This window comes from Cetorhinus maximus, chromosome 22 (assembly GCF_964194155.1).
Source record: "Cetorhinus maximus chromosome 22, sCetMax3.hap1.1, whole genome shotgun sequence".
In the NCBI taxonomy this organism is placed as follows: domain Eukaryota; kingdom Metazoa; phylum Chordata; class Chondrichthyes; order Lamniformes; family Cetorhinidae; genus Cetorhinus; species Cetorhinus maximus.
Window position 1 is genome coordinate 7,805,134 of NC_135900.1, and position 24,871 is coordinate 7,830,004.

General features: G+C 47.1%; 1 protein-coding gene across 1 annotated transcript in view; it reads left to right on the forward strand.

Annotated features, from left to right (window-relative positions):
* Positions 1-412: 412 nt before the first annotated feature.
* prmt8b (protein arginine methyltransferase 8b) overlaps positions 413-24,871 on the forward strand; it is a 40,489-nt gene continuing 16,030 nt past the window's right edge. Inside the window, exons 1-4 of the mRNA XM_078567722.1 lie at positions 413-622; positions 19,183-19,338; positions 23,639-23,702; positions 24,543-24,685. Of these exons, the coding sequence (XP_078423848.1) occupies positions 542-622; positions 19,183-19,338; positions 23,639-23,702; positions 24,543-24,685 (444 nt within the window). The 5' untranslated portion in view covers positions 413-541. The remainder of the gene's footprint in view (positions 623-19,182; positions 19,339-23,638; positions 23,703-24,542; positions 24,686-24,871) is intronic.

The window sequence follows — 24,871 nt, forward strand, 5'->3', positions numbered from 1 at the left end:
ATCATCCAACTACCCCTAGTTAAACCCCTCCTTCTGCTGCTCCACTTTGCCCTCGAGAGAAGATCTCTGTAGTTTTCCAGCTCTGATCAAATGGCCCAAATGCTGACATTTACTTTTCTGGATGTCTCTTTTTAAGGGCTCTTTTCGTTCTTGCAATTTCAAAGCACCTCTTCATTTGCCTTACAGTCTGTAGATAGAATTTTTAGCATATGTCTGAGCATCCACATTTCAAAGGTCCCTATTTTCTTCCACAGATCTCTACTTATTGTCCAGGTTTGCAATCATTTATTTGCCCCGATCGTGTATGAGATCGACAATTTAATTTGCCTTTTCGATGATTCCTGCTGTTGAAACACCGGTGATTTGAATAGCTGTTCACAGAGTGCTTGTTATTTTCCTGAAACAGGTGTCCAGTGATCCATCTGAGCCGCTGACTGTCAGACAGCCAGTTCAATCCACCCAGACCACACAACAGACACAGACGCCAACACAGACGCCAGCACAGACACCAGCACAGACAAGCTGCCTGGGGAGAGGAAAAATGGCAAAATATTTGACTCCAGATGAAATGACATCGAAAGATTACTACTTTGATTCTTACGCTCATTTTGGCATCCATGAGGTAAAGTTTCAACCTCTCCTGTAATGGAGCAGGGTTTCAGTGCCTGGTTAGGATGATCATTGTATGAACATTCATAAAGGTCACCCACTATTCTAATTCGTACACAAATTTTCTGCCATTTGCTTTGTGGCCTGGTGACATTAATCATTTTTAATTTGGTGGAGAGGCAGATTTAATTTTCCACTCAGACATGTAATTGTTAACCATTCTGAAACAGTTGAAAATCCATCTTTGGGCTTTAGTAGAGAATGTTAAAAGTATTGGGAGACGGGGGCGGATGTAATTCCCTCTCCTCATTAATCAGTCCTGCACCACTAACCAGACCCGCATAGATAACCTGGCCAACATTGCTAATCAGCCCGACACCTCTAACCAGCCCGGTATAGCTAACCAGGCCAGCATCGCTAACCAGCTTGGCATCACTAACCAGCCCAACATTGCTAAACAGCCTGGCATTGCTAACCCGCCTGACATCACTAATCAGCTTAGCGACACTAACCAGCCCAACATCACTAACCGGACTAGTAATCCAGAGACCCAGGGTAATGCTCTGAGGACCCGGGTTCAAATCCCACCACAACAGATGGTGAAATTTGAATGCAATAAAAATCTGGAATTAAAAGGCTAATGATGACCATTAAACCATTGTCGATTGTCATAAAAACCTATCTGGGTCACTAATGTCCTTTAGGGAAGGAAATCTGTCGTCCTTACCTGGTCTGGCCTACATGTGACTCCAGACCCACAGCAATGTGGTTGACTCTTAAATGCTCTCTAAACAAGAGCAATAGGGAAGGGCAATAAATGCTGGCCTAGCCAGCAATGCCCACATCCCATGAATGAATTTTAAAAATCACTAACCAGCCCGGCATCACTAAACAGCACAACACTACCAACCAGACTGGCATCACCAACCAGCCTGACATCAGTAACCAGCTCAGCGACACTAACCAGCCCAACATTGCTAACCAGACCAGCACTGCTAACCAGCCCAACATCACTAACCAGCCAACATCATTAACCAGCCTGGCATCGCTAACCAGCATGGCATCACTAACCAGCCCGGCATCACTAACCAGCCTGGCATCACTTAGCAGCCCGGCATCACTAACAAGCCCAAAATTACTAACCAGCCCGGCATCACTAACCAGCCCAGCATTACTAACCAGGCCAACATTATTAACCAGTCCCAGTGATTGACTGCATCAACTAACAGAAATATTTTTGCTCAAGATGGAGCAAAGCCATTATCTTACTGGACTAATTACATTAATGATCCACAGCAACAGGGCAAATAAAATCCAATTAATTAAATAAATAAAGCTGGAATTTTAAAAAATGGTGATCATGAATATACCAAATTGTCATAAACCCACCTGGTTCACTAATGTCCTTTAGGGAAGGAAATCTGCCATCCTTACCTGGTCTGGCCTACATGTGACTCCAGACCCCCAGCAATGTGGTTGACTCTTAACTGCCCTCTGAAATGGCCTAGCAAGGCACTCAGTTATATGGATGGGCAACAAATGCTGGCCTTGTTAACAACACGCACATGAATGAGTAAAAGATATTATTCATCACACAAATTCTCTTAAAAGCTTCCACTGATAAACAGTCCAGATTTTTGAGCTTTCAACGGCCTCTCATTTATAAGGTTTTGTAAAATTACTAATACCAAATGGATTGGCGCATCAGTAGTTCATTTACCAATCTGTGATAGATCGGTGTTCTGAAGCAATGTACAAGTGAGCAGGGACGAGAGAGCAGAGTGTGGAGAGCGGAGGGTGTGGGGATGCAGGGTCTGACTCTGAGGATGCAGGGTGTGAGGGGGAGGATGTGAGGTGTAGGATGTGAGGGGGCAGGGTGTGAGGGGGCAGGGTGTGAGGGAAATGGTGCGAGGTGGAAGGTGTGAGGGGGAGTGAGGGGGGAGAGTGTGAGGGGGAGAGTGTGAGGGGCAAGGTGTGAGAGGGAGGGTGTGAGGGGGAGGGTGTGAGAGGGAGGGTGTGAGAGGGAGGGTGTGAGGGGGAGGGGTTGAGGGGGAGGGCGCGAGGGGAGGGCGCGAGGGGGAGGGCGCGAGGGGGAGGGCGCGAGGGGGAGGGCGCGAGGGGGAGGGCGCGAGGGGGAAGGTGCGAGGGGGAAGATGCAAGGGGGAGGGCGCGAGGGGGAGGGCACGAGGGGGAGGGCGCGAGGGGGAGGGGGTGAGGGGAAGGGGTGAGGGGGAAGGTGCGAGGGGGAGGGAGTGAGGGGGAGGGTGCGAGGGGGAGGGAGTGAGGGGGGCATGAGGGGGAGGGCGCGAGGGGTAGGGGTGAGGGGGAGGGCGCGAGGGGGAGGGCGCGAGGGGGAGGGTGCGAGGGGGAGGGGGTGAGGGGGAGGGGGCGAGGGGGAGGGGGTGAGGGGGAAGGTGCGAGGGGGAGGGAGTGAGGGGGAGGGTGCGAGGGGGAGGGTGCGAGGGGGAGGGTGCGAGGGGGAGGGGGTGAGGGGGAGGGTGCGAGGGGGAGGGTGCAAGGGGGAGGGGTGAGGGGGAAGGTGCGAGGGGGAGGGAGTGAGGGGGAGGGTGTGAGGGGGAGGAGGTGAGGGGGAGGGCACGAGGGGGAGGGAGCGAGGGGGAGGGGGTGAGGGGGAGGGTGCGAGGGGGAAGGTGCGAGGGGGAGGGCACGAGGGGGAGGGCACGAGGGGGAGGGCGCGAGGGGGAGGGCGCGAGGGGAAGGGTGCGAGGGGGAGGGTGCGAGGGGGAGGGCGCGAGGGGGAAGGTGCGAGGGGGAGGGCACGAGGGGGAGGGCGCGAGGGGGAGGGGGTGAGGGGAAGGGGTGAGGGGGAAGGTGCGAGGGGGAGGGAGTGAGGGGGAGGGGGTGAGGGGAAGGGGTGAGGGGGAAGGTGCGAGGGGGAGGGAGTGAGGGGGAGGGTGCGAGGGGGAGGGAGTGAGGGGGGCATGAGGGGGAGGGCGCGAGGGGTAGGGGTGAGGGGGAGGGCGCGAGGGGGAGGGCGCGAGGGGGAGGGGGTGAGGGGGAAGGTGCGAGGGGGAGGGAGTGAGGGGGAGGGTGCGAGGGGGAGGGTGCGAGGGGGAGGGGGTGAGGGGGAGGGTGCGAGGGGGAGGGGGAGGGTGCGAGGAGGAGGGTGCAAGGGGGAGGGGTGAGGGGGAAGGTGCGAGGGGGAGGGAGTGAGGGGGAGGGTGTGAGGGGGAGGAGGTGAGGGGGAGGGCACGAGGGGGAGGGAGCAAGGGGGAGGGGGTGAGGGGGAGGGTGCGAGGGGGAAGGTGCGAGGGGGAGGGCACGAGGGGGAGGGCACGAGGGGGAGGGCGCGAGGGGGAGGGCGCGAGGGGAAGGGTGCGAGGGGGAGGGTGCGAGGGGGAGGGCGCGAGGGGGAAGGTGCGAGGGGGAGGGAGTGAGGGGGAGGGCACGAGGGGGAGGGCGCGAGGGGGAGGGGGTGAGGGGGAAATTGCGAGGGGGAGGGGGCGAGGGGAAGGGGTGAGGGGGAAGGTGTGTGAGGGGTGTGTGAGGGGGAGTGTGTGAGGCGGAGGGGGTGAGGGGTAGGGGTGGGGGGAGGGGGCGAGTGGTGTGTGATGGGGAGGGGGAGGGGGTGAGGGGGAGGGGGGGAGGGGGCGAGGGGTTTGTGATGGGGAGGGGGTGAGGGGGAGGGGGTGAGGGTTGTGTGAGGGGTGTGTGAGGGGGAGGGGGTGAGGGGGAGGGGGTGAGGGGGAGGGGTTGAGGATATTGGGCTTTGATCAGAATTAATCTAAATGCAAAAATGGCAAATTAAACACTGCATCTTTTCCCTCGGGATCTTTCTGACCATAAAACAAATTTTCTGGGAGATAACAAGATCTTTATAGTTGATAATGTTTAGCTATTTATACTGTTTATACATATGGGGGAGAAACACGCTTTGATCAACTGAATTTGATGTGTTGTGTTCATTCCCATTTCAATCAAATATGAATGCTTGACTCATCTAACGCTAAAAGGAAGCTGGTAGCTGTTTCCTGCCAGGTGATTTGCCCTTTGTCTGCTGCTTCTTGAAGGTTTTTTTTGTCTCTCTGAGGGACAGCCAGGGATCTGCTGCAGTGTTAGATGTGTGTACAGGGAGTTTTGTCCTGTTAAAATGTATTAAAATAACCCAGCTTTGATAAAGCTTCAATAAAATGAACTGTTATGGACTTCAGTGACTTGGAGATGATGATGTCTGTGTAGGAAGTCGCATCCACTGAGTGTGATTGACACATCGCCATCTCACTTTCCATCACTTATTCTGCATCTTCAAGATTTATGTATTAAATCTATTGGATGAAGTTCTTTAAATGGATGTCATTAAGATGGCTGAACTTGTTCTCACACTGAACAATTTCTCCTTTAACTCCTCTCACTTTCTCCAAATAAAAGGTGTGGCTATGGGTACCCGCATGGGCCCCAGCTATGCCTGTCTCTTTATGGGGTGTGTGGAACATTCCTTGTTCCAGTCCTACTCCGGCCCCCTCCCACAACTCTTTCTCCGGTACATCGATGATTACTTCGGTGCTGCTTCATGCTCTCGTCGGGACCTGGAAAAATTTATTAATTTTGCTTCCAATCTCCACCCCTCCATCATTTTCACATGGTCCATCTCTGACACTGCTCTTCCCTTCCTTGACCTCTCTGTCTCAATTTCTGATGATAGACTGTCCACCAATATTCATTACAAGCCTACCGACTCCCACAGCTACCTCGACTACAGCTCCTCACACCCCACTTCCTGTAAGGACTCCATCCCATTCTCTCAGTTCCTTCGCCTCCGTCGCATCTGTTCTGATGACGCTACCTTCAAAAACAGTTCCTCCGACACGTCCTCCTTCTTCCTTAACCGAGGTTTTCCACCCACGGTCGTTGACAGGGCCCTCAACCGTGTCCGGCCCATCTCCCGCGCATCCGCCCTCACGCCTTCTCCTCCCTCCCAGAAACATGATAGGGTCCCCCTTGTCCTCACTTATCACCCCACCAGCCTCCGCATTCAAAGGATCATCCTCCGCCATTTCCGCCAACTCCAGCATGATGCCACCACCAAACACATCTTCCCTTCACCCCCCCCTGACGGCATTCCGTAGGGATCGTTCCCTCTGGGACACCCTGGTCCACTCCTCCATCACCCCCTACTCCTCAACCCCCACCTATGGCACCTCCCCATGCCCACACAGAAGATGCAACACCTGCCCCTTCACTTCTTCTCTCCTCACCGTCCAAGGGCCCAAACACTCCTTTCAAGTGAAGCAGCATTTCACTTGCATTTCCCCTAACTTAGTCTACTGCATTCGTTGCTCCCAATGTGGTCTCCTCTACATTGGAGAGACCAAATGCAATCTGGGCGACCGCTTTGCAGAACACCTGCGGTCTGTCCGCAAGAAAGACCCAAACCTCCCTGTCCCTTGCCATTTTAACACTCCACCCTGCTCTCTTGCCCACATGTCTGTCCTTGGCTTGCTGCATTGTTCCAGTGAAGCCCAACGCAAACTGGAGGAACAGCACCTCATCTCCCGACTAGGCACTTTACTGCCTTCCGGGCTGAATATTGCATTCAACAACTTTAGATCTTAAACTCCCTCCCCCCATCCCCACCCCGTTTCTTCCCCCTCCCTTTTGTTTTTTTTCAATAATTTATATAGATTCTTCTTTTCCCACCTATTTCCATTATTTTTAAATCTACAACTAATACCTTGTCAGTCTTTCCACCCCATCCCCACTAGAGCTGTACCTTGAGTGTCCTGCCATCCATTCTTAATTAGCATTTTTCTTAGATAATATCACCACCTTCAACACCTCTTTGATCCTTTTGTCTTTGACATCTTTTGATTATCTGCTCCTATCACTGCTTGCTTGTCCCTACAACCACCCCACCCTCAACTTCTCTCCCCCCACCCCCCCCACCTTAAACCAGTTTATATTTCACCCCTCTCCTAACTATACTCAGTTCTGCTGAAGGGTCATGAGGACTCGAAACGTCGACTCTTTTCTTCTCCACCGATGCTGCCAGACCTGCTGAGTTTTTCCAGGTAATTCTGTTTTTGTTTTGTCATTAAGATTGTTGGATGTTGTGTTCAGACAGCCTTGGCTAACAGAGAGAGTTTTTACTCCTAGGTTTGTATGTCGACTATGGGCAGGAAAAATATATTATAATTTTACGGAGGCATTGTATAGCATTTTCTTTACAAACAGATAATATGCTGAGGCTAAAATGTAACCCTTATCAAAATAATACATAGGCCCCCTAGCAACCCTCACTCCCAAAATTGCCAAAGGTATATCATGGAAACTGGAAATCAGAAATAAGAACAGAGAACGCGGGAAATATTCAGCAGGTCTGGCAGCAACTGAGGAGAGAGAAACAGAGTTAACGTTTCAGGTTAATGAACTGGGAGATGTGAAGAGACAAATGGCTTTAAGGAAGAACAGAGCCAGGGAAAGGGAGCAACAGAGGCTGAAATTCAGCCCAAGCAGTTCCCTTAATGATGGTAATAAATCCCTACCAGAGAGCGGTCAGCAGAGTAACCTTGGGTTTCAGGTGATGATGTGAAGTATCTAGCTTCCCTGTGACTTATGTGACATCATCCGAAAGCTGTAAATAGGTCATTGCCTGATGATCATTCACAGCTGACTATTTGTTCCCAGTTTAAGGTGTGTTTAAAAATGGCTGGGCCGTGTCTAAAGGGGCACCATCTTCATTGAGCTATCTCCTGCTTTTGCCTTGCACCATCGTCGCTTTTGCCATTTAACCTCTTGCCCTCCGCACTCCAACCCCCCACCCCCCCCGCCCCCACCCCCATCATGGGCCTTTCCCTTTTGTCTGAATTACGTAACTATTCAGCATTACGTGCGATCTAAATGCGACGCATTAAAGAGTCCATTATATATGATGGCAGTGCAAGTGTTCAGTTGATAATGGATAATGTTGTTCCAAATGCTACTCTAGTCAATCTGTGCGTGCACACTGCTCCCAGCTCAGTCCATCACCAGTCAACTCAGCAAAGCAGAAGATTGAACAGTACACGTGATGTTTTGTGCTAATAGCTGACTCTGCCCGCACTAAAATGTACCTGGAGCTGAGTTTGAAAGAAGGAACGCATTATTAATGGAGAGAGTCAATTCTTGCCAAGCCATTCTAACCGAAGCTGACAGTAAGCGACCCTAGAGGGAAGTGAGTTCTTTGTGTATTATGGGTTAGATTATGGCCCCTTGCATTCTTAACTCTAACTTTCATTTTGTAAGTGAAAGGCCTGACTTGAACAGAAGATGATATCATTCAGACAAGCCCAATGACAGTCAGAGCATAGAAGAGGACAAGATGGCAGTAACAGAACAAGAAAGAATCCAGGTTTTATCAAAATACTGGTTCAAAGTGGCTAATACTCAGATCCCTGGCTCCCATGTCTCCTTCCAATACTGCCTCCAATGTCTTAGTAGTCACTCAATACTCAAGGCCCAGCCTGGCCAGTACGCTATACTGTTGGATTGTGACAGACCACATCATTGAATATTCTATGGGCAGTGTTGTTGCTGTGCTGAACTGGGTGATGTTGAGCATGAGTCCACTAGGAGTCTTTCAAAAGCAAAATACTGCGGCTGCTGGAAATCTGAAACTAAAACAAAAATAGCTGGAAAAACTCAGCAGGTCTGACAGCATCTGCAGAGAGCAATACAGTTAACGTTTCTAGTCCGTATGATTCTTCATTAGAACTAAGGAAAAATAGAAATGTGGTGAAATATAAGCTGGTTGAGGGGGGTGGGACAGGTAGAGCTGGAGAGAGGGTCAGTGATAGGTGGAGGCAAAGAAGAGATTGCCAAAGATGTCATAGACAAAAGGACAAAGGGGTGTCCATCAACACAAAATAGAAGATCTAGGATTGGTATAGATTTAAGAACCAGAATTTAGTTTCTGTGATTGGTATCACGGATTTAGTGAAAAGCTAAACACCAGAATGGTAACTGTCCAAGGACAGTCCACCAGGTGAGCAATATAACATAAAACACAGCCATCACACTAACCATACAACAACCCCACACTAACCCTTCAACAACTCCTAAACTAACCCTACAACAACCCTCACATTAACCCTACACTAACCCTAATACAAACCCCACACTAACCCTACAACAACCCCTGCACTAACCCCCACAACAATCCCTACAACAACCCCTGCACTAGCCCTACAACAACCCCAACACTAACCCTACACTAACCCTAAAACAAACCCCACACTAACCCTACAACAACCCCTGCACTAACCCCCACAACAATCCCTACAACAACCCCTAAACTAACCCTACAACAAACCCCACACTAACCCTAAAACAACCCCTACACTAACCGTACAACAACCCCTAAACTAACCTTACAACAACCCCTACACTAACCCTACAACAAACGCCTACACTAATCCAAACACAAACCCCACACTAACCCTACAACAACCCCTGCACTAACCCTACAACATTCCCTACACTAACCCTACAACAACCCCTGAACTAACCCTACAAAAACCCTCATACTAACTCTACAACAACCCTTAAACTAACCCTACAACAACCCCTAAACTAACCCTACAGCAACCCTCACACTAACCCTACAACAACACCCACACTAACCCTAAAACAACCGCTACACTAACCCTAAAACAACCTCTACACTAACCCTACAACAAACCCCCACACTAAACCTAAAACAACCGCTACACTAACCCTACAACAATCCTCGCACTAACCCTAGAACAACTACTAAACTAACCCTACAATAACCCCCACACTAACCCTAAAACAACGCCTACACTAACCCTATAATAGCCCCTAAACTAACCCGACAACAACCCCTAAACTAGCCCTACAACAACACCCACACTAACCCTACAAGAACTCCCACACTAACCCTAACACAACCCCGACACTAACCCTACAACCCCTACACTAACCCTACAACAACCCCTACACTAACCCTACAACAAACCCCACACTAACCCTAAAACAACCGCTACACTAACCCTACAACAACCGCTACACTAACCCTACAACAACCGCTACACTAACCCTGCAACAACCCCTACACTAACCCTACAACAAACCCCACACTAACCCTCACAACAACCCCCAGTGTTAGGATTGCCAACTCTGACTTGACATTGTCCTGGAGATGTTGTCCCGACCTCCCAGCTCCAGCCGCTCAACCCAGTCAAACAGTTGTTTTTATCCTTCATCTTCATTTCTTATGTAACTAATAAAGGAAAGTGGTTACATTTTAAAGAGCACCTATTATTTTTAAATGCTCCTATGTTTTTTTTCCAAGGTTTTTCAGATAGCAGTGCCCAGAGGAGACGCCTTTAATTCCTGGAGCTGACTCCAGGGCAATTCTGGAGGGTTGGCAACTCTGCCCACAATAACCCCACAACAACCCCCTCCCCCACCCTCTCCCCCACCCCCACCCCCCACCTGCCGACAACAAGTTTCTCAGTGAACCAGTTGTGGGTTAATCCATCTCTGTACAGATTGATCCCTGAACAGCTCAGCTCTTGCAGCAGAGTCTCTACATTTTACACAGGACTATCTGACTGTGGCATTTACACAGTGCTACTGTCCAGCGCGCAATTTACCTCGTTAAAATTGGGTGGATTAACGAGTGTGGTCCCAATGCCTAACTTGGAAGCAAATACATCATAAATGAACAGTGTTTTCTCTGCTACAGGAAACAGTCGTTTGGGCTTTTCCCAGTGTCACACTTGACTGAACAATGATCGGGCCCGGAACAATGGTTCCATTTTCTTTCTCCTCCCTAGCTCGAGGCACTGAGGCCAATTACCATATTCCCACTGCTGCCCATCACAGATAAATGACTGAATTTGGCCCTTTTGTGACCTGTATGGATTTAGCACGTTTTCCTGTCCAAGTTTTTCTCATTTGGCTCATTGTAAATCCCATTGTTGCTCTAAACTCTGCTCCTCTGTAGATCTGCAACTGCTCCCAGCAATCTACTTGTATAGATAGCACTGGAACAATGAGGTTAGGCTCTAGGGGAAAGTGAGGTGATTCAGTGACATGTACTTTGCCAACTTTGCTATTTCACTTCAAGGTGAAGCACAAAAAGTTGAAGAAAACCATTCCTCAAAGTGGCAACAGCAGTGATAGAATCAGACCACATGCAGACGTTCAGGTTATAGTGTATCTTGTGCAGACGCATGTGTTACACTGTATCTCACTGTCCTTTATTGTGGTGGAGGCAGGTTTCAATCGAAGTATTAAAGAGCGAATTGAATTATTATCTGAAAAGGAAGAATGTGCAGGGTTACGGGGAACCCTGGGGTGGAGGAGTGGCACTAGGTAAATTGCTTCTTCAGGGACCCAGCACAGACATGATGGGATGAATGGCCTCCTGTGCTGTGACATTTCTCTGCTTCTATATTCAGGTTATGTTGTATCTCATTCAGATGTTCGGGTTACACTGTATCTTGCTGACGTGTTTGGGATGTACTCATGCAGATATTCAGGTTAGGTTGGATTAACTGAGCACCGTGCTGGTAGCAATCAGCTGTTGATGGTGGTGCAGTGCTGTTAATGTTGATTCTTGCATCTGTCTACAATACAACAGAGAATGGCATTGAACACTGGTGGTGATGGAGAAGCCAGGTGTGCCCGTAGAGTTGTCACAGCTTCATTAGAGATTATAATTTTGCTTTTAATTATTTCATCTCCTGGTTGAAACCAGGCCGGGGAGGGCAGTTGAAATGAATCTAGGTGGCAATGCACACCAGCCCCACCCCGACCCCACCCCGACCAAACCCTGACCACACTCCGACCCCACCCCGACCACACTCCGACCCCATCTCGACCACACGCCGACCCCACCCCGACCACACTCCGACCCCACCCCGACCACATTCCAAAAGACCATAAGACAGAGGAGCAGAAATTAGGCCATTCGGCCTATCGAGTCTGCTCCTCCATTCAATCATGGCTGATAAGTTTCTCAACCCCATTCTCCTGCCTTCTCCCCGTAACCTTTGATCCCCTTACCAATCAAGAACCTATCTATCTCCGACTTAAATACAATCAATGACCTGGCCTCCACAGCCTTCTGTGGCAATGAATTCCATAGATTCACCACTCTCTGGCTAAAGAAGTTTCTCCTCATCTCTGTTCTAAAAGGTCTTCCCTTTACTCTGAGGCTGTGCCCTCGGGTCCTAGTCTCTCCTACTAATGGAAACATCTTCCCCACGTCCACTCTATCCAGGCCTTTCAGTATTCTGTAAATTTCAATCAGATCCCCCCTCATCCTTCTAAACTCCATCAAGTATAGACCCAGAGTCCTGAAACGTTCCTCATATGTTAAGCCTTTCATTCCTGGGATCGTTCTCGTGAACCTCCTCTGGACCCTCTCCAGGGCCAGCAGATCCTTCCTGAGATACGGGGCCCAAAATTGCTCACAATATTCTAAATGTGGTCTGACCAGAGCCTTAGAAGCCTCAGCAGCACATCCCTGCTTTTATAATCTAGTCCTCTCGAAATAAATGCCAACATTGCATTTGCCTTCCTAACTACCGACTCAACCTGCAAGTTAACCTTAAGAGAATCCTGGACTAGGACTCCCAAGTCCCTTTGCACTCCAGATTTCTGAATTCTCTCCTCATTTAGAAAATAGTCTATACCTCTATTCTTCCTACCAAAGTGCATGACCTCACACTTCCCCACGTTGTATTCCATCTGCCACTTCTTTGCCCAATCTCCTAACCTGTCCAAATCCTTCTGCAGCCTCCCCGCCTCCTCAATACGACCTGTCCCTCCACCTATCTTTGTATCATCTGCAAACTTAGTCAGGATGCCCTCAGTTTCTTCATCTAGATCATTAATGTATTAAGTGAAAAGTTGTGGTCCCAACACTGACCCCTGCGGAACTCCACTAGTCACCGGCCGCCATCCTGAGAAGAACCCCCTTATCCCCACTCTCTGCCTCCTGCCAGACAGCCAATCTTCTATCCATGCTAGTACCTTGCCTCTAACACCATGGGCTCTTATCTTACTGAGCAGCCTCCTGTGCGGCACCTTGTCAAAGGCCTTCTGGAAGTCCAAGTAGATAACATCCATTGGCTCTCCTTTGTCTAACCTACTCGTTACCTCCTCAAAGAATTCTAACAGGTTTGTCAGGCATGACCCCCCCTTGATGAAACCATGCTGACTTTGCCCTATTTTACCATGCACTTCCAAGTATTCTGAAATCTCATCCTTAATAATGGACTCTAACGTCTTACCAACGACCAAGGTCAGGCTAATCGGCCTGTAATTTCCCGTCTTTTGCCTCACTCCCTTCTTAAACAGGGGGGTTACATTAGCGATTTTCCAGTCCTCTGGGACCCTCCCTGACTCCAGTGATTCCTGAAAGATCACCACTAACGCCTCCGCTATCTCTTCAGCTATCTCCTTCAGAGCTCTGGGGTGTAATCCATCTGGTCCAGGTGATTTATCCACCTTCAGACCTTTCAGTTTTCCTAGCACCTTCTCCTTGGTAATGGCCACCATACTCACCTCTGCCCCCCCGACTCTCTTGAACTTTGGGGATGTTACTCGTGTCTTCTACCGTGAAGACTGATGCAAAGTACCTATTCAGTTCCTCCGCCATTTCTTTGTTCCCCACTACTACTTCTCCAGCGTCATTTTCCAGTGGCCCAATGTCCACTTTTGCCTCTCTCTTACCCTTTATATATCTAAAAAAACTCTTGCAATCTTCTTTTATATTACTGGCTAGTTTACCCTCATATTTAATCTTCTCCCTCCTTATTTCTTTTTTAGTTTTCCTCTGTTGGTCTTTGAAGGCTTCCCAATCCCCTGGTTTCCCACTGCTCTTTGCCGCATTGTATGCTTTCTCTTTAGCTTTTATGCTGTCCCTGACTTCCCTTGTCAGCCATGGTTGCCTCGTCCTCCCTTTAATATGCTTCTTCTTCCTAGGGATGAATTTTTGCTGTGTCTCCCAAATTATTCCCAGAAACTCCTGCCATTGCTGTTCCACTGTCTTTCCTGCTAGGCTCATCTCCCAGTCAATTCTGGCCAGCTCCTCCCTCATGCCTCTGTAGTTGCCTTTATTCAACTGTAATACCGTTACATCTGATTCCAGCTTTTTCCTCTCAAATTGCAGGGTAAATTCTATCATATTATGGTCACTTCCTCCTAAGGGTTCCTTCACCTTAAGCTCCCTTATCAAATCTGCCTCATTACACATCACTAAATCTAGAATTGCCTGTTCCCTAGTGGGCTCCACCACAAGCTGCTCCAAAAAGCTATCTCGTAGACATTCCACAAATTCCTTTTCTTGGGATCCACTACCAACCTGATTTTCCCAGTCTACTTGCATATTGAAATCCCCCATGATCACTGTAACCTTGCCTTTCTTACACACCTTTTCTATCTCCTGGTGTATCTTGTGCCCCACATCCTGACTACTGTTCGGAGGCCTGTACATAACTCCCATTATGGTTTTTTCACCTTTGCAGTTCCTCAACTCTACCCACACAGATTCTACATCATCTGACCCTACATCATTTCTTGCTATCGATTTAATTTCATTTCTTACTAACAAAGCAACCCCACCCCCTCTGCCAACTTGCCTATCTTTTCGATAGGATGTATATCCTTGGATATTTAGCTCCCAGTCCTGATCCCCTTGCAGCCATGTCTCCGTGATGCCCACCACATTATACCTGCCAATTTCAATCTGCGCCACAAGCTCATTTACCTTATTTCATATACTGCGTGCATTCAGATACAACACCTTCAGTCCTGTATTTCCCGTCCCCTTTCTCATTGTCGTCCCTTTATATGATGTGCTTGAAGTTAGATTCCTAGCCCTTTCCAAACACTCTGTCCTATTTTGTGTTCTGGAGACTTTAATAGCCTCTCCTTTTTAGTTTTTTCATAATTTTCCATGAAGTTGAATCCACCCCCCTACACGCTAACCTGCTGCTTTGTTTCCCATTAGTCATACTTCTTGGAGTTTTACCCTTCCCTCCCCCGCCACCCCACTTTCTAGTTTAAAGTCCTGTTGACCACCCTATTTACCCTTTTCGCTAGAACATTGATCCCAGATCGGTTCAGGTGGAGACCGTCCCAACGGTACAGATCCCTCCTATTCCAATACTGATGCCAGTGCCCCACGAAATGGAACCCCTCTTTCCCGCACCACTCCTTTAGCCACGTGTTTACTTCTCTTATTCTCGCGTCCCTATGCCAATTTGCACGTGGCTCGGGTAGTAATCCGGAGATTATAACCCTTGAGGACCTGTTCTTTAATTTAGTTCCTAGTTCCTGATAATCCCCAAACAGGTCCTCTTTCCTAGTCTTACCTATGTTATTTGTCCCGATGTGGACCACAACAACTGGATCCTCCCCTTCCCTCTCCAATATCCTTTCAAGCCAATCAGAGATGTCCCTCACCCTGGCACCGGGCAGGCAACATACCATGCGGGACTCTCGATCCTGCTTACAAAGGAAGCTATCAATTCCCCTAATTATAGAATCCCCTACAACTACCACTTGTCTTTTTGCTCCCCCCTCTTGAATGGCCTCCTGTGCCACGGTGCTGTGGTCAGCTGGCTCATCCTCCCTACAGCCCTGTTCCTCAGCCACACAGGGAGTAAGTACCTCGTACCTGTTGGACAAGGTCAAGAGCTGAGGCTCCTGTGTTCCTGAATCCTCCTCCACCTGCCTCACTTGCAGTCATACCCTGCTGACCCTGACCACTGACCGGACTTGAGGTACTTAATCTACCGGGTGTGACTGCCTCCTGAAACAAAGCATCCAGGTAACTCTCCCCCTCCTGGATGTGCCGCAGCGTCCGGAGCTCGGACTCCAGCTCATCAATTCTGAGCTGGAGGTATTCCAGCAGCCAACACTTGCTGCAGATGTGGTCACTGCGGCTCGCAATGGGATCTGCCAGCTCCCACATCATACAGCTACAGCACATCACCTGCCCAGCCATCTCGACTTCGTTAATTAATTTATTAATTGGCTTTGCTGTGTTTTTTTTTCAAATTTGGTGCAGATTTCCTACCAACCAATCAGGTCACAGCTTTCCTGTGATGTCACTTTTTCAGTTTTGGCTTCAGTTACTCTGTGCCCCGAGGTCACCGCTCCGGTGCTCCTCCCTCCGAGTCTGCTCCCTGGAGACAAGGCCACGAATCCCCGAGGTAAGCTAGATATATACTCCCCGCTCCGGTGCTCCTCCCTCTGAGTCTGTTCCCTAGAGACAAGGTCGCCAATCCCCAAAGTAAGCTAGATTTATACTCACTGCTCCGGTGCTCCTCCCTCCGAGTCTGCTCCCTGGAGACAAGGCCGCCAATCCCTGACCCCACCCCGACCACACTCCGACCCCACCCCGACCACACTCCGACCCCACCCCGACCACACTCCGACCCCACCCTGACCACACTACGACCCCTCCCCGACCACACTCCGACCCCACCTTGACCACACTCCGACCCCACCCTGTCCACACTCCGACCTCACCCTGAACCCACTCCAGACCCCACTTCAGACCCCTCACCACACCCCACTTCAGACCCTGCCCCAGACCCCACTCCTACCCCACTCCGACCCCTTTCCGACCCCACTCCGACCCCACTCCGATCCGACTCCAGACCCACTCCAGGCCCTCTCTAGACCCACTCCAAACCCAGTCCAACCCGTCTCCAAACCCACTGTAATCCCACTCTGACCCCATTTGGACCCCACTCTGACCCTACTCCGACCCCACTCCAGACCCACTCCAATCCCACTCCGACCCCAATCTGACCCCACTTCGACCACACTCTGACCCCACTCCAGACCCACTCTGACCCCAATCCGACCCCACTTCGACCACACTTCGACCACACTCTGACCCCACTCCGACCCCACTCTAACCACTCCCACCCAGATTGACCTCACTCTGACCCTACTCCAACCTCAATCTGACTCCACCCTGATCTCACATCAACTCCACACCAACCCAACTCCAACCCCCACATCAACCCCAAGCAAACTAACTCTGACCCCATTCTGACCCCACTGTGAACTCACTCCAACCTACTCCACACTGACCCCACAGTGACTCCACTCTGACCCCCACTCTGATCTGGTCAGCTGGAATACACGCATCCCTAGCAGATGAAGTCTTTGCTCAATAGTTAGACCAGGCTCCACTTCTGCCACGTGTCCCTTGTCTCTTGCCCTTTACCCCTTGTACCTTGCCGCTTTTCATTTGCCCCTTGCTTGTTTGACTTTTACTTCTTCCCCTATACAAACTTGACCATTATCCCCAATAGCCTGTGCAGATTGAACAGTGTCGCTTACCAGGAGCACAGGTACAGGAGGAGGCCATTCAGCTCCTCAAACTTGTTTTGCCATTCAATTACATAATTTCCCACCTGTATCTCAACTCCATCAGCCATCTTTGCTCAATAATCCTTAAACCCTTTACTTAATAAAAGCACACCCCAGTTTTGACATCTTCCTAGCCTCGATAGCTATTGCAAGAGAAAGCTAAGGATTGGAAAGACAAAGCTCATTATTTTCAGCCACAGCTACAACACGAGTTCCCTAGGCACCAACTCCACCTGTCTCCCTGTCAGGGTATGAGGCTGAACCAAACCATTTGTAATCTTAGTGTCACATTTGACCCCAGGATGAGCTACAGATCACATATCCATGTTAAAACTAAGACTGGCTGCTTCTAGTTCCATAACGTTGCCCATCACCACTCCTGCCCATTTGTTGCTGTAGCCCTCATCGTTGCCTTGACTATTCCGGTGCTCTCCTGGTTAGCCTCCCATCTTCAAGCCTGCAGAAACCTGAGTCCATCCAAAACTCTATTGCCTAATTGGCACAAAACTCCATTTACCCATCATTCCACTGCTCGCTGGTCCTGCATTGGCACCAAGTCTGGCAACAACTCAATTTTTATATTCTCGCCCTTGTTTTGAAATCCCTCCCAAGTCTCACCCCCTCCCTGCCTCTGTAATATCCCCCAGCCCTACAAACCTCTGAGATCTCTGCACTCCTCTTCAAGCCTCTCGACTGTCCTGATTTTAATTTATCTACCATTGGTAACCATGTCATCACCTGCCATGGCCCTAATCTAATGGAATCCCCTCCTTAAACCTGCCTGTCTCTCTATTTCTCTCTCCTCCTTTAAGATCCTCCTTAACCTAACCTCCCAACTGTCCTTATATCTATCACTTTATTCTGCTTTGTTTCATAATGCCATCTCTCCCATAACCAACACCCACTGCCACCTTCTTTCCTCCCTATCACCCCTCCAATAAGCGCCATCCCTCTCTACCACTCCTCTAATAAACACCCATCCCTCTCTATCACTCCTCTAATAAACACCCAACCCTCTCTATCACCCCTCTAATAAATACCCATCCCTCACTATCACTCCTCTAATAAATACCCATCCCTCTCCATCGCTCCTCCAATAAACACCCACAACTCAATATCACTCCTCCAATAAACACTCATCCCTCTCTATCACTCCTCTAAAGAACCCCCATCCCTCACTATCATTCCTGTAATAAACACCCACACATCACTATCACTCCTCCAATAAACACCCATCCCTCTCTATCACTCCTCTAAGGAAACACCCATCCCTCTTTATCACTCCTCCAATAAACACCCACAACTCAATATCACTCCTCCAATAAACACCATCCCTCTCTATCACTCCTCCAATAAACACTCTTCCCTCTCTATCACTCCTCTAAAGAACCCCCATCCCTCACTATCATTCCTGTAATAAACACCCACAGCTCACTATCACTCCTCCAATAAACACCCACAACTCAATATCACTCCTCCAATAAACATCCATCCCTCTTTATCACTCCTCTAAAGAACCCCCATCGCTCACTATCGTTCCTGTAATAAACACCCACAGCTCACTATCACTCCTCCAATAAACACTCTTCCCTCTCTATCACTCTTCTAAGGAAACACCCATCCCTCTTTATCACTCCTCTAATAAACCCCCATCCCTCACTATCACTCCTCTAATAAACACCCACAGCTCAATATCACTCCTCCAATAAACACCTATCCCTCTCTATCACTCCTCTAATAAACATTCATCCACACCATCATTCCTCTAAAGCTCTCACCTGATTGTTTCTACCTTTGAATTAATTTCTCACCCAGTGTGAGTTTCACCATTTGAAGTTCACATTATGGATTAATATAAGTTTTGAGTCATCCCTTTCACTTTGTTAAATGCTCTTGAGATGCAGTATTTTACATTAACTGGAAATGTTCAATGAATGATTAATATTCACACTTGGACTCTGTGGCACTGACCAACGGGGTGTGTGTGTGTGTGTGTGTGTGTGTGTGTGTGTGTGTGGATGTGTGTGTGTTATCTACCTGCCAGCTGTATCTACAGTAAACCCTAGCTTCTCTCTGATCATTTCACATTGAGAAATGCAAATCCGAGTTTTGCTGAAACTGGACTCATTCCACTCTGTACTTCACTGGTTTCATCATAATGTGACGGAAAAGCAAAATTAATCAGCTATTTATGTATTTTGACCACAGGAAATGTTAAAAGATGAAATTCGAACATTAACATACAGAAATTCTGTCTACCACAACAAACATGTGTTTAAGGACAAAACCGTGCTGGATGTGGGAAGTGGAACTGGGATTTTAGCAATGTTTGCAGCCAGAGCAGGAGCCAGAAAAGTGTTTGGGGTATGTTCTTCTCAATGATCCTGCATCTTTTGTCAATTCTCCTTCAAAATGTTTGTTGCTAACTAACTATAATACAAAGTTGCTCCAGTGTGTGACTCCCCTTTTCAGGATGCAGGAGCTTTAAGCCTGTCTGTGCTGTTGGCTGGTCTCAAACAGGACAAGTAACAAGTAACTCCTGGGGAAAGGATTGTCAACAATCTGTATACGGTTTACATTCCAGACTGCAATCACAGGATGAAAGCAAAATACTGCGGACGCGGGAAATCTCAGACAAAAACAGAAAATGCTGGAAAAACTTGGCAGGTCTGGCAGCATCTGTGGAGAGAGAAACAGGGTTAACGTTTCGAGTCTGTATGACTCTTCCTCAGAGCTAAAGAGAAGTAGGAGTGTGATAGATGTGTCGCTTATATTATTTAAAAGCTGGATGCTGGATTCTGCATCCCCACTCCCTTTGGTCATGCATTTCATGTCCTATTAACCCTCTGTATTAAAAAAAACTTATTTGAACCCCTTCCTGCATAATTTTCTTGATCTTTAAATGCCACTTGGTGGTCCAGAACATGAATATTGCTGAAAAAAAGAGACATGCTGATTACACTGGAGAGGGTGCAGAGATTTACCAGGTGCTGCCTGGGCTGAAGGGTCTGAGCTATGAGGAAAGATTGGTTAGGCTGGGGCTGTTTCCTTGGAGCAGCGAAGGTTGAGAGGGGACCTGATAGAGGATATAAGATTATGAGGGGCATAGTTAGGGTGGATAGGAAGGCACTTTTCCCATTAGTAGAGGGGTCAATAACCAGGGGACATAGATTTAAGGTAAGAGGTAAAAGGCTAAGAGGGGAGTTGAGGAAAAAATTTTTTACCCTGAGGGTGGTAGGAATCTGGAATTCACTGCATGAAAGGGTGGTTGAGTCAGAAACTCCTGTAACATTTAAGAAGTATTTTGATATTCACTTGCATTGCCATAGCCTCCAGGCCTATAGGCCAAGTGCTGGAAAATGGGATTAGTGTAGTCAGATCTTTGTTGACTAGTGCAGACATGATGGACCGAATGGCCTCCTTCTGTGCTGTAAACGTCTATGACCCTATGAGCTTTTAGTCTTGCACTCATCAGGACAGACACAAGAATGCCAAAGTTCAAAGGGAACAACAATTTATACTGCATGAGATAAGGGTGGCAAGTCGACTCTGATTGGTCAAGACTTTGCCATGGAGAATGCATGAGGTAACTATTGTCCCCACGCTTTTGTTTAATTCAAAAAAGGTGCAATGCCTGGACATGTTCCTTTTGTCTGCAGAGGACATGTCCCTGTGTATGAGTATATGCAGCTTCTAGCAAGCTCACTCACACACATATGGCTCACTTACACTTGCTAGAAGCTACATATCTTTAAGTATCTTGAAATGTAATCCCTCTAGTTACGGATACACTGACCACTAGAAATAATTAATCCAAGTTGGTTTTACCCAAATCTTTTATAATTGTAAATGCCACTATCAGATCTACATAGTTTGAGCATACGGCCAGGATTTGATAGTAGGAATGATTATGCAGCTGTCAGTGTTTGCTGTCATTATTCCTCTAAAACTGACAATGTGTGCGCAGAATAACATGGAAATCCAGAATTTTTGTCAGTGATTTTACACTCCTCTAGAGAGGGTGCGCTGTTGTGATCCTCCCAGAATGCAACCCCTCAGCAACTAATGAATAGATGAGAACTTTCAGAATTACCCTGTTAGCCTCAGCTGTTAAAAACTCTTGAAAAAGTTACACCTTGTTGATTGAAATGTAACTGGGTTTTTAACAGCATACTGATTTCACAACTACTGTTGAACACCTTCACTGGCCCTGAAACAATAATCTTATATTTGTGAAATGTTAAATTTCTCCATTATGCTAAATAAATTTCACATAATTTTAAAAATAATTTCTTCTTTAAAGTTTGTGATATTTCAGTTTGTACCTTATTCTCATGTGTATGTCCCAATTGTTTATTCCACCCTCTGTAACACTGATTAAAAAATAGTGACGGATAATTAGTGCCCTTTACCGCCTGGTTTGTTGTGAGAATTCTTCAATGTGATTGGCTGCCAACCCTGCTTGATCTCCCCCATGCTGCTGGACCTAGAGATCTCCTTGTGTTAGCACCAGATTCAAACTGACATCGGGAGATGGGAAATTCATACCATAGAGATCAATGAACCTTTGTAAGCAGCTTTCTTTGAGGTCAGTGGTGTGCCCCACTGTTTCACCTCTGACCACAGAAGCCGAGCCAATTTGTGCTGTACATTATCAATTCTGATACCTTGTGCACATTAGAATCATTCATCTGAAGTTGTAGAGGTAATGGGTTTACTTGGCATTTAAACATGGAATCGAATGGATAAAATAATTTTCAAAAGGGATTTTCTCCCTCAAACAGTGCATTATACAAAAGAATGTGAGGGGCATTGAATACAAAAATAAGGAGGTTATGCTTCAGTTGTATAGGGCAATGATGAGACCACATCTGGAGTATTGTGTACAGTACTAGTCTCCTTATTTAAGGAAAGATGTAAATGCGTTGGAAGCAGTTCACAGAAGACCAGTTCAGAGAAGGTTTACTAGACCAATACTAGGAATGGGCGGGTTGTCTTATGAGGAAAAGTTGGACAGGTTAGGCTTGTATCCACTGGAGTTGAGAAGAGTAAGAGGAGAATTGATTGAAACCTTTCAGATCCTGAGGGGTTTTGACAGGGTGGATGTGGAGAGGATGTTTCCTCTTGTAAGAGGGTTTAAAAATAAGGGGTCACTCATGTAAGACAGAGGTGAGAAGAAATTTTTTTCTCTCAGAGGGTCGTGAGTCTTTGGAACTCTCTTCTTCAAAAGGCAGTTTAAGCAGAGCCTTTGAATATTTTGAAAGCAGAGCTAGATAGATTCTTAACGGGGGGGGTGAAAGGTTATGGGGGTTAGGCGGGAGGTTACAATCAGATCAGCCATGATCTTATTGAAAGGCAGAGCAGGCTTGAAGGGCCGAGTTGCCTACTCCTGCTCCTAGCTCATATGTTCGTATGTAAATACTGCAGATACTGGAAATCTGAAATTAAACAGAAAGTGCTGGAAATGCTCAGCAGGCCAGGCAGCATTTGTGGAGAGAGGAACAGAGTTAAGGTTTCAAGTTGAATAGATTCCTTCTTCAGAACTGAAGGAAGATAGAAAGAAATGTGTTGGTTTTATGCTGTTGAAGGGGGAAGAGAAGGAAGGGAAAAAGGGAAAATTTGGGCTATGGTAAAGGGTGGGAGAGATTAAATAATAAAGATGTCATGCAACAAAAGGCCAAGGGAATGTTAATGGCTGTAGTAAAGAAACAAAGCATTAGTCCAGAGTAAGCATTAACAGCAGAATATCGAATAGCTCTGTCCAAAAGCAAAAACCTGAAAACAAGATTCAGACTGGCACTTGACAAAAAAAAAAGAATCAAAATGGAGAATGGAGTTCATATTCTGAAGTTGTTGAACTCAATGTTGAGTTCAAGAGCTGCACAGTGCCTGATTGGAAGATAACGTGTTTGCGTTGAGCTTCACTGGAACATTGCAGCAGACCAAGGACAGCAATGTGAGTGTGAGAGCAAGATGGTGAATTAAAATAGCAAGCAACCGGAATATCCTCAGAGTGCAACATGATGTATGCTGATAACTCCAATACCATTGTCTGATTGTCTGCATTGACCATATTGAAATGATTGTAATATTCACTGATTGTATTGATGCACCTTGTGATCCATGTCTAAAAGTTGAATCTGATTGTACTTATGTGATGGTGATTTTAAAATGGTTTGGAATGTTCTTCCAGATATTTTATGAATAAAGTATATTTTTCAAAAAAAAATAGCAAGCAACCGGAATATAGTTCAGTAAGCAAATTTAGCTCAGGGTCAGAAAAATGGCCTTTGAAAATGAAGAGAATTGTAAGATGAATTGCTTTGAAAGCCTGCTTAGAAAGACTGGATGACTTTAGCGCAGAGACCTGACAGTGCCTTACGTCTGTTCCTGTCTCTTCACTGCTCCTCTTTCTACATGCTTATTACACACAATCGCAGGCAGACCGAACTGAATTGAGGCTACCGATGTTGCCCTGATTTTACTCTCACTCCCTGGCGGCAGAGTGATGATTACAGACTTTAAATAATGCTCTTGTTGCTCTGGGAATGAGTGGGCTATCTTTAAAGTCACAGGGGGAATTACCTGTGCTTAAATAAGTACAATGCGGAGAGATATTTCAGTGCTCAAACGCTCTTATTTTGTGTTTCTCTTAATTCTTCAGATTGAATGTTCCAGTATCTCTGATTATTCAGAGAAGATCATCAAAGCAAACCACTTGGACAATAGTAAGCGACTTAACGAACACAATTGTGTTTTTACAAATACGTTGCATATTCGTGAGTTACACTGTTGAAATGATCAAAATAATTTCATATTTTCTTGCATTGATCAGAAGATTAATTTGAGATTTTTCTCTTGTTAAATTAAATATTTTAAATGGTGTATTTCATCATCAATTATTTTGTAAGGAGAAATTGTTTCTAATTTTAAGTTGAAAGGGAATCTTTGTCTCATAAAAAGACTAATTGTGCTGTGAGGAGCTCATTTTTAATTACAGTTATATTCAATAGTAACCTTTTGGTGTCCATATTCTTATGTTGCAATCACTGTGAGGATTTTCAAAAAGCCATTCTATATTATGGCTGATGATGCTGTGTTATAGGGGCGGGGAGGATGGTGGTAACATCATTGGACATGTAATTCAGAGGGTCCATCCTAACGCTCTGGGGATACGAGCTCACATCCCACCATTGGCAACTGATGGAATTTAAATTCAACTCTTAAAAAAAACCTGGAATTGAAAGCTAGTCTCAGTAATGTTGACCATGAAACTTTCATCAATTGTTGTAAAAACCCACCTGGTTCACTACTGTCCTTTAGGGAAGGAAATCTGCCGTCCTTACCCGGTCTGGCCTACATGTGACACCAGACCCCACAGCCAATGTGGTTGACCCTTAACTGCCCTCTGAAATGGCCCAACAAGCCATTCAGTTCAAGGGCAATTAGGGATGGGCAACAGATGCTGGCCTTGCCGGTGACTCCCACATCCTGTGAAAGAAAAAAGCTTTTAAAAATTAAAAATATCTTTTACAATTAAGCAGAGAACTGTATGGACTGTTTTACAGTAATCACTATATTTAATGGTAAAGTGGAGGAAGTTGAACTGCCTGTGGATAAAGTCGACATCATAATCAGTGAATGGATGGGATACAGCCTCTTCTATGAATCAATGCTTAATACAGTTATTTTTGCACGGGATAAGTGGCTGGTAAGTGTACTGCATCTTAAGTGACCCGGAAGAGACAGTTGCTTTCGCACTGTATTACAGATGGGATTATTGAGCTCTGGCTTCTTACTATAAAAGTGCAAAAACAAAAGCAGGCAGATTCGGCATAAGAGTTCAGTTGTTGGGAAAGAAAGACTTGCATTTGTAAAGCGCCTCGGGATGTCTCAA